At 49.2% G+C, this 10,246-nt stretch overlaps 2 protein-coding genes across 2 annotated transcripts in view; one reads left to right on the top strand and one right to left on the bottom strand.

Annotated features, from left to right (window-relative positions):
• Positions 1 to 37: 37 nt before the first annotated feature.
• On the bottom strand, positions 38 to 1,482 carry Pym (partner of Y14 and mago). The gene is made up of 3 exons (XM_076428810.1): positions 1,321 to 1,482; positions 934 to 1,030; positions 38 to 856 (listed from the first exon to the last, which is right to left on the bottom strand). The coding sequence occupies exons 1-3, from the start codon at positions 1,355 to 1,357 to the stop codon at positions 331 to 333; spliced, it is 660 nt and encodes a 219-aa protein (XP_076284925.1). The 5' UTR covers positions 1,358 to 1,482; the 3' UTR covers positions 38 to 330.
• Positions 797 to 10,246, top strand: part of LOC143211261 (uncharacterized) — a 38,244-nt gene continuing 28,794 nt past the window's right edge. The window contains exons 1-11 of the mRNA XM_076428750.1: positions 797 to 1,094; positions 1,572 to 3,533; positions 3,961 to 4,094; positions 4,183 to 4,414; positions 4,496 to 4,612; positions 5,387 to 5,616; positions 5,721 to 5,927; positions 7,265 to 7,514; positions 7,928 to 8,202; positions 8,267 to 8,588; positions 8,651 to 9,121. Coding sequence (XP_076284865.1) covers positions 3,398 to 3,533; positions 3,961 to 4,094; positions 4,183 to 4,414; positions 4,496 to 4,612; positions 5,387 to 5,616; positions 5,721 to 5,927; positions 7,265 to 7,514; positions 7,928 to 8,202; positions 8,267 to 8,588; positions 8,651 to 9,121 — 2,374 coding nt within the window. The 5' untranslated portion in view covers positions 797 to 1,094; positions 1,572 to 3,397. The remainder of the gene's footprint in view (positions 1,095 to 1,571; positions 3,534 to 3,960; positions 4,095 to 4,182; positions 4,415 to 4,495; positions 4,613 to 5,386; positions 5,617 to 5,720; positions 5,928 to 7,264; positions 7,515 to 7,927; positions 8,203 to 8,266; positions 8,589 to 8,650; positions 9,122 to 10,246) is intronic.

Raw genomic sequence — 10,246 nt, 5'->3', positions numbered from 1 at the left:
TTTATTTTGCCGGTGACACGAATAATAACGTATGGTATGCGAAAACAATTTGTTTTTATTAAAATCTGATCGATTGGTCTTTCACACAGTGACAGAATAATGTACTAAATTCATTGGTATTCAATTTAATTGAATCTTCACATAGAAATGTACAGTTCTTTTTTATATTGCTATTTATTTACTGTATAAAGAGGATGAAAGTACGACGTCACGTAAACCTGTAGTCAAATTGTTTTAAAATTTAAGAAACACATAATTGTTTAGGTACAACTACAAAGAGTGATGATCCATGAGAGTGTGTAAATAGATTTTTTTATCAACATTTCCCTTCTATTGACTCGCCTCTAATCGTTTAATCTCTTTCGAAATCTCAGCTTTCCTCGCTAGTTTGTCAAGTATATCTTTTTCTGGATTCTTCAATAATCCAGCCTTAATCTTCTCCTCTAACGTTTCAATTTCTCTGATCTTCTTCCTTAGATTCTTTAGTCTTTTTTGTGGGTCTGGTATCGCAGTCTCTGACAGATCGGTAACATTTGGTTTTGCCGTTGGGATTTGATTATTTGGTACTGGTTTAACATCGGACTGTGGTTTGTTATTCTGTTGCAACGGTTCTTTCTTCTGTTCCGGCTCAGAGATTGTGGTTTTAGCCAACTCTTCCGTTATGTGTTCGGTACTCTTGTTTTTATTCTTTTTCTTCTTCTTTTTAGTTTCTGTTTTCGCCGGAGCACCGGGAATGGTTTTAGCCTTCGCTGCCAGTAGCATCTCCTTTTTAGCTTTATGCTCAGCTATGAACTCTGGGCTTGCACCTACTGGGTATAAGGGTTTATTTTTTATTTGTTTTCCTTTGCTTTCATATCTGAAAAGACAATGGTGAGGACGCTGTATAGAAATCAAACAATTTAAATACGTTCGTTTCGACAAATCATCACATACAATGGAACTTCTTCTTGTGGAATATAGCCGTCTTTCACGCGTCGTGGCTTGCGCCACGTACCATCTGGACGTTGACTAGCAGGGATGAATGTTCCACCTGTGCAACAATAGACAGATCATGATAAGAAAAAATTAAATTGATGAATCAAAATGGATCCAAGGTATAAATATTTCTGTTACAACAGTCCCATCAAGTTACATGAAACGAAATATTTATTTGATATCACATGAATCTGTCGATAATTCATTATGATATAAGGACAGAATAAGTATCAGAATGCGGCTTACATTTTGAGCAATATAGGTTGTTTACATCCTACAGGTTATAAATAGTTTATTCGTCGGGAGAACCGAGACTTTTTAACAGAGCGAAAAAACGGTTTTTACCTTGCTCATTTTTAACGTAAGCCGACGCCATCGTCATTCGATACGATCGTTCGCCGTGAATATATATATATATGTTTTTATAATTATATTTCTTGATAATTTTTACTATCCGCGTGCCATTTTGCGATCGCGAGGACCTCAACCTATCGTGCGGATCAACCTCTCTGAATCAATGAATTCAAATGCTTCTCATGTTCACTGTAGGATGCCGCCACTGCATTATTATGACGCTCTTATCCCTTGCATTGCAGGATTCCCTGTTGCACAATCTGAAATACCGATCTCGCTCAAATTCGCAAATACAAGAACAGTCAGAAAAAATGAACAGAAAGAGATCTGGAAACGGGAAGATAATGGATCTTGGGAAGAGAAGGGAAAAGAAGAGAATGGCTGAAAGGAAAAGGAGCTGGGGAAGTGGAATGGGAAGGAGGCGGAGGAAGAAGAAAGAAAAGACGTCCATCAGGATCCCACCAAGGTCCCTTATTACATAGGACCTTCCATAGGTCCTGTAGGATGTTCCAGGATCTACCAGGGTTCCTCTGGAGCCAACGCAGGATCTGTAGCTCGTGTGAAGAGACCCTTCAGGAGGGTCCGTCGTCCCCGGCAGTTCCGAGGCTCCGAGAAGACTGACAATTTTTGGCAGTGTACTTCTGTGCATAGTTCTAAATGATAATCGCCAACCGATGGCCCTGCGCTGTCATCGATTGACAGAGCACACTGTCCATGAAAATGTTTTCCTGCCTAAGACAACACCATCACAGATAAGATCGATGAAAAAAGATGTAGATATGTCGAATATTTTTCAATAAAAATCGGCGAATTTGTCAGCTACGGATCAGACATTATTTACGCATTTGTGAAGAGAAGCGACGTCGAAAGATTCAGTCGGTGAACAGATCGAAAACACGATACGCACATGTGCGCGTGGTCAAAGTGGCGAGGAACAGAGGGTAATGGCAGTATAATGTATAGGTGAGACGAGAATACATCCACGGGAGCGGAAGTCGAGCGCACACAATCAGGATCGGAAGTAATTCCGGTGACCGAACACACTGGGATGGCATTGTTAGCCGATCCGCTGAATAATAATTGGCGTTCGGTGCATTTACATGGTCACGATCGCGGAGCGTCAATATCTTTCCGGATGGAATAGAAACGTCACCCGGTGGCTTTGCTCCGTGATATAGCGTTCGTTCAGTATTTGCCGTGGATCTATGCCTGCGACTTCGTCGTCGCTCTCCGCGTACGTATTAACAGTAAATCGAACCGAATCCTTTCGTTTCTGCTCGCGACAGAAACTCGCCGCGCCTCGTTTGTCCCGCGAGATCTAGAATTCACAATTACCGTACACGCGGCTGCGAGTTTTTTTTTTCTTTCGATCGTTCGAACGTTTCGTCGGAGACAAAGTAGAATCTCGTTGCGGGATAGTTTCACAAGTACGATCAGAATTTCGTTAAAAACGAAAGACAACCGTTTATTTTGATCCCTGCCAAAAAGTCGTCGGAGAGCAGCGGTAAGCTGACGGAGACCTATGCACGGAATTCGTCGAGTAAGCGGGGAATGCGCATTCCCGAGGAATTCCTTGAACGGTTCCGAAACAGTTCCGGTTGTTCGAGGACGGAGTCGAGCCTGTGGCTGCAGAGGCTGCGTGATTTAACCCTTTGACGTACTATTATTTTTACTGTATGCACCATTACAGAGCTTTAGATTAATTTTGAAACTTGTTTTCACTTGTCAAGGGAATTGTTCCGTTACGGTCAGAAGCTCAGACATTAAATCGTAGCATCGAGGGGTTTAACGAGCTGTTCGTATCGAGCCACGGGAGATCGATCCTCCTTCTCCCTCAGTTTATCACGATTCTTGCACGGTTCTCGGTGCTCCGCGTCGATTCTTATTGGTCCGGGGAAATCAAATTCTACGGGCGCGTTTCCGCTCGAACGGAGAACGATTCCCGAACACTTCTGTCTCTCGTTCTAGCCGGGTAGCATTGATTTTAGCTGGAGTATATGCGCGCAGAGAGTCGTGCACCAACGATCCTTGGTTATATATCCGTGATCCTTGTTTTCCCCAGAGGAGGATGGGCTGCTCACCTAGCGGACCTTCGTGCGCGAAGGGCGGCACACGATTAATGGCCACGAAGCTCGCTTTCACCAAGGGTCAGCTGCATAACCTGAACGCATATTTCCGCGGGCTGGCCGAGGAGCCTCAAAACGGTGAATGTTTAACGAGTTTCTCCATAAATCTTACTCGTCGATTCGACACGAGCCGCGGTAAGATTGCTCCACGTCGGGGAACAACGCGCGGCCGTATATCGAACGCGGGAGCCAATACAGACTGCAAGGTATTCGGCTCCCGAACACGGCAAAAAGTATTAGGTCGATGCAAAAGTTTCCGTTCAAGTTGAAGGCTCTCCCAATGCTACCGGAAAGAGCACTAAAATCTAGATTGGAAGAGGAAACTATTCGGAAATGCAATTGTGAGGTCGTACCAGAATTATGCTACGTTATATCTCGTAGATTTAATTAACTACTTGATTACTGGTACAGTTTGGCACAGAAAAATGCACCACGGTGGTCCGGCCCGCGAAACTTCATCTTTTTTTTCACGGGTGAACGGTGAACGAGAGTGGCGATGTTACAGATTCCTCGAGCGCTACCGCGATCGAAGCTATCGTCGAAAGATTGGTGCAACGTTTGATGCTGGCCGCCGGCAATCTTGACCGGAGATTCTCGTCCGCGTTCCTCGTTTCGCTGAACGAGCCACGGAGGATGAAGGTAACAGGGCCGGGTGCAGTCTCGAACTTCGGGAACGATGCACGCAAAGGCCGGTCGCTATCTTCACTCTTTCTTTTTCTCTGTGTAGCGGCTGAAGTTCGAATATTTGCTGCGCATAGACGCGCTGTCTACCCCGACCGCGAGCTCCGAGTTGGAAGTCGAAGAGGATGCGGCAGCGGGTCTGCCGGGCTTTATTCGGTTAAAGATACTCGACGCCGGAGTAAAGCCCTGGCAAGAGTACGCGGACGCTGCCGGGAGATTGAGGAGGGATCTTGTGAAAGCCAAATTAGCAAATTTGTTGGCCACGGCTGTTAAACGAGGTAATTTTTGCCGGCTTGCGATCGCCCACCCGGTGGATTTTGTTGAACTATCCACGGGACTTATGCTTTTGTATTTTTTAGATGGTGTAGAGCCGACAGACGCCAACGTTTGCGGATCGCCGGGGCAAGTGGTGGACGCCGAGGTCCTCGACAAGATACTGAAGCAGCCGGACCACTGTCGGATATTTTACGGGCCAGGTAACGTGTTCCTGAGTTATCGGGAAACTTAAACGTCGCCGTTAATTAACGGCGATAAAAGGTACGCGATAAATTTCCGCCGCGGATAACGCTCGAGCCTCGAAACGCCTCATCTTGAGATATTACCGCGCGTTTATCTCCGCGGGCAACAAAAGCGGCTCGCTACCGGCGAATCGTAAACAAGAACGAAATGCCCAACCGTCTCGTTATCATCCCGCCTGATTCCTCATTTCGCGGGAGCCCTTTCCGCCCCCTTATCAACGTCAGGCTATCGTGAGACGTTCCGCGGGCTTCTCGCGTGTCTCCGAACTTTCTTCTTCCAGGCTTTCGTCGCGTCGGCACCCTCGGTCTTCCTCTTATTCTCGTCTCCCCTTTCATCCCTTTTCGTTCGTCTTGTTGATCCTGCGCCCTGTCCCCTCCCCGTTTGTATGAAATAACCGATGCGCGGAGGCAACTCTGTAATTCGATACACACCGAGTGTTCTATAAATCAGAACAGGACGCTCGGGCAAAGTTGCTTTAATAACTACTGCAGAGGATTTAGAGTAACGAGCGCCGCGAAATATGCCCAGTTTCTGTGTAACTGGATTAAAGAACGCCCCGTAAATCAACCCGAGCCCTGTCTCGCAAAATAACTGGCCTGACTAACGACGCGATTTTTAACAATCCGGCCCGAGCTCCGCGGGACAACTAGATCCTTAACCTTTCTTGGTCTTATATCCTCGACGGTGATGTCGTTAAGAGATAAAATAAGTCGTTCCACAATTGTGTGCAGCCGTTTCCGATGGATCGTCTCCGGAAGCAAGAGAGCATCGAGTGGCGCTGATAGAAGACTCCGGAGGAATACTTTTGCGGATAGCGTTGGACGGATGCAAGTCTCGCGAAGTGGAGGTCAGGCTGTTAATCGGCATAGGCTTGTCCTCTTGGCCCAGTTCGGCCGACTATCCTCGAAGAGTGCCTCTCTATCACTGCGACGCTCTTCTTCATTACACGGTCGCGCAAAGCGTAAGTGCGCCGATTCAAAGTCTGAAGATCTCTGCTTCCTCAACGCTCCTACGACTCACGGGTCCGTATTATCTTGTGTCCTCGTTTTCTCGTCACCGTTTCAGGGCATGTACGCCGTGGCCGTTGGACCGTACCCTGGTGCACGCTGCGAGGACCGAGCAACTCTCTGGGGTATACATGTTCCAGCGGCAGAGAAAATTATGAGTCAACACTACGCCGCCGACAGTGTACCCGGCCTGACGGAGTCGGTGCTCATAGAAATCTTGCACCAGATGCGCGAGGGACTTCCTTTGATTCCTACAAAGTCGAAGGTGGGATCGACGTTCGTCCGAGATACCGAGTAATCTTGCACCTCCTGCTCGTTCGTCCTCGACACTTCTCCTCGGGGTATATTCATGCTAGAGCTGCGATAAACGATCAGAACAAAGGGTATAAATACGTTCCACCTCATAATGGAAGTTCGCATTTTCAATAATACATTTTAAAATATTGATAAATACAGCAGCGAATTGTCCTAAACATAATCGATTAAATCGTTACAAGAATGGCCCGCCGTCCAAGGGGTAACGACACGCGATATCCGTAGTCGAAGGTTCCCGGAAAGTTTATTCTGTGAGAGCAGGGACGCAACGGCGTTCCATTCCCAACCGACTGCTCGACAAATGCACTTCCTCCCGATGGATTTTATTTGGTCGATTCAGTCGGGCGTATCATTTGTTTCCTTTTCTCGAGCGTCTGCCAGAGCGTAGAAGTATCTTGGTCCTCTGTTCTCGACGTGCTGTCTCTCCCTCTTTGACGTTTTCATCTATGGGAATATTTGGCGCGTTTCATAGGCTTGCGCGTGGTTCCGCGACGAATCACTTCACGCGACGGCTCTGACAATAATTCAGCCCGCGTATCCGACTGTGCGCGGCGCATCTCGTCGCGCTCGGCCGCGTCTCGCCTCACCTTGCCTCATCTTGCCTCGATTCGCATTCACTCGGTCCCCGATTCTCTGGCCTATTTCTCGAAACACACCGACCTTTCCCCTGTTTCTCGGGTCTTCCTTGTATCCCCTCGCGATTCAAGTGTCTCCGCGTCGACGCTGAAAACGCATTCTGTCTCATCTAGATGCGCTGGCTCTAGCCCTGGCTATTTAACACTTCGAGTATCGCGGCCTCCACAAATGGGAGACGGAATTCTTTATAGCTCTCCCGTACCAAACAAATTTGCTCGGGCACTTCAGCAGCACGGTAAAACGTACCCGCTTTCAAAAAGATCGGTTCAATGGGCGGCAGAAAATAAATTCGCAAAAATTCGTTAATTTTGAGCCGTTTACATCAGGCTCCCCTTAATAAAAACGCCGGCGCTGGATGCGACTCGGCAATAATTTATCCGGCCGGTCCCCGGTAACCGAACACGCAGCCCCGGTGAATACGTAATGAGAAAAGTTGAATCGATTTGAAAAATTTCCATCCCGCCTGCAGCCGCAGCAGCCACCCTCTATCCTAGCTTCCGGTTTCGTTGCCACGGCGGCTTGTACTCTGCGCGAGCAACGAGACTTTTCGCCTGGCGGCAGGCAGTGGCGAGCCGCAATTGAAACGGGCGTTCTATTATTTCAAATTAAGCATTTGGTGGGTGGGTCTGAATATCGATTACTGTTTTCCAGGCAGCGGCGAGCCGGAAGGGAGATCGTCCTCCGCAGGATCGGTTGAGAGTGGTCTCGAGACATATTCTAAGGACGATGCATCGTTGGTCGTTGGAACGGGCTGGGCCTGATCCGTTGACTTGCTGGGCGCCCGACACCCTCTCGCGTCACGTTCTGCTGGTGCTGGACGAGTTAGTCACCGCTTTGAAATGCCAGAACCTCAGGTGTTACTTTCTACCGCGCTGCAACGTGATGCTACAATGCGCAAGAGGTAATTCGGTTTGTGGTGGAACCGGGAGGGAAAAAGGAAGGCGGTGCTGTCGTGCGGTGGCGTGTCGGAGGACGGCTTTTGTTTTCGCCGCGCGACATCCAGCTTCCTTTTTGTCGTTATTTTTTTCCCTACAGGACAATCGATATCACGGTGACACGCACACAACGATGCACGCGCGTTGACGGCCCGCGGGATCGTCTCGTTACCATGGAAATCCTTAATTGGTGACGATAACGACGTGTACCATTATCGCAGACGTATCGGCAATTTGTGCACGTCCATAAGCCGCCCCGCGATACACCTCCATAGATATCTCATCAGCGTTTTTTTCACAGTGTCGTCGTTCACTTCTTTGAGATCCCGTGGACGCGTTCCCCTTCCGCAAACTTCTGCAATCTTTTCGTATTTTGCAGGTGGGATCGTGCATCACGAAGACTTGTACGTCTCCGATTGTCGGCTGCTGGAGTCCTACCTGGAGACGCTGCACCATCGTTCTCTCTCCGCGATTCCATGTGTTCCCAGACCTCTAGACGCTATGGAGACGGAGCTAATCGCCAGATGGAGAGACATAGTCTTCTCGTTGCCCCGAGGCACGGCGGACGCAGATTATGGCTACAGCTCCAGACAATTGGAATATCTCGGTTTGATTCTCGAGCAAGCGCTCCGAACCAGAGATTGCACCGCACAGGTAGCGTGTCGAGCTAACTCAAGCTCGAACAGAACAGTCCTCTAGTTTCTCTTTCCGACCACAGGATTACTCCGATATCTGTTCGTACCTGAACTTTCCTGAGTGTGCCTTTCACACGAGCGAGCAAGTCGAGAACCTTGTGTTCCTGCTGAAGCTGGTGTTAACGCAGGCCAAGGATCAGATCCGCGCGATGACCAACCGCCGTGCGAGGGAGCGAGAACGCCCCAGGGACTCGAAGAAGGGGAGGCATTGCAACACGACCAGCCAGTTCGATCGATCCGTTGGTCTCTTGATCGACGAGGTTCGAGCTGATAGAGAGACCGCCAGCGCAGAGTTGGAGTCTCGTACGGTGATGGCGAAGATGCTGCTGCAGTGGTTGTATTTCGGTAAGCGAACAATGACTACCGAGCAATAGTCGACAAAGTCGATTTTCAAAAATCTGTTCAAGGGATGGACTACGACGCGAAATACCTCGAGCCGGTGTTGCGACCGTATCTGAGCACTCTTTTCTACAGTCTTCACGAGAACTGCTGGTATGCGGCGAGCTGGAGGAGCAAGCAGGAGAATTACAGCTCGGAGATGCGCTCATTGTCCGTGTTCTGCGAGTCTGTGCTGTCGCAGGAAACGACGCCGGCTCTGGGAATTGTGGAGTCCTTGTCGAAGGGCTGGCGCTGGGCGGAAAGCATGACAAAGATGATCGAGTATTCCGGGAACTCTTTGAAGCTGATTCTGCTCGCCGGGGACAAGGAGCTCCGGTACAGCCTGACGTTCGCCGAGAACAAGGGTCCGAGCGCGTTCTCCACGTGGAGCAAGGCCAGGAGCGTGAACACGATCGCCAGGAGAAAAAGGACGAACTTCCAAGCCGGAGAGATCCTCGACTCTCTGTCGGAATCCCGGGTCGCCTGCTGTGAGAGCAACGGTGAGAACGAAGAATGCCCGATCCTTCTCGATCGAGTAATTTCGGCCGGTCCGAGCCGGGTCGATAGCAAATAGGACGTAGCGTGAGAAACGAGGCGGTAGACCGACACACGAGTAATTACAGCGGGCGCGAGAGCTCTACTAAATCAGGTATTAAGATATAAACTTGGGCAAAGACTGCCGAGAAGCTTCCGCTAGCTCTCGGCCCCGTTGTGCTCGCCCGGAAACTTGTCACGACGTAATAAGGCGCTCCGGAACGGGTGCGGGTTCGGGTTCGAGTTTAGAGAATTAATTAGATTCGCCGGTTTCCGCTTCCATGGGAACTCGGAGGGGAAAAAAGGTTGCCAGTTTCCCGGCAGTTCCGCCGATCCCCGAAAACATCGAGTCTCGAAATTCCCGCTGAGGTGGATAAGGGTGATAAGAGGAATTTACGCGGTATTGATTTCACGCTCGATTTATTCGTACAGTTTATGCGATCCGTAATCTATCATGGCGCGCGTTATAACGTTTAGACGATGTATGAGCTATCGAGTTGGATTTCCCTCGAATAGATAGTTTCAGTCTCTAAATATCCTGCGCACATACTTGTTTTGTCTTGTCTTTTCGTGAGATTGCTAATTAAGGGAATGAAGTCCTCAGAAAAATGGTAATGCGGGCTTGCGCTAGTCCGTGTTCCGGATGAGCGCATCGATAGAGACCAGACCTGCGCAAGAGTTTCTTGCCAGCCTGCAGATCTATTGACAATGATCAGGCTCGCGCAAGAGTATCCGCGAGACTCTGCACGATTCGCAAAGGCACCCGGCAACACAGCGAAGCCGGAGGTAATAACAGCGGGAGAAATCAATTATTTCCGGAGCTGCGTAGACGAGCACGCGTCAAGGTTCTCGTGTCGGGGAGACCTTGCTCGGGAAAAAATTCGCCTGTGAGATTTTTCCGATACATCCTGCGGTGTCGGGCTCCTGTTTTCGCACCGGTCGAAAAAAGGTTAATTACCTCACGCGGAGGGACGCGCGCGTAGCTTGCCGCTCGTAAAATCGCTAGGCAGGATCAATCTCCGGGCACGAAGATGAGGCGTGGGCGAAGCAGGAGGCTTCCACTTCTGCGCGTTTTCCTTGAAGCGGAGTTC

The sequence above is a fragment of the Lasioglossum baleicum genome, chromosome 8, assembly GCF_051020765.1.
Source record: "Lasioglossum baleicum chromosome 8, iyLasBale1, whole genome shotgun sequence".
In the NCBI taxonomy this organism is placed as follows: Eukaryota; Metazoa; Arthropoda; class Insecta; order Hymenoptera; family Halictidae; genus Lasioglossum; species Lasioglossum baleicum.
Note: the sequence above shows the minus strand (reverse complement) of the source record. Positions and strands in the feature narration are given on the sequence as shown.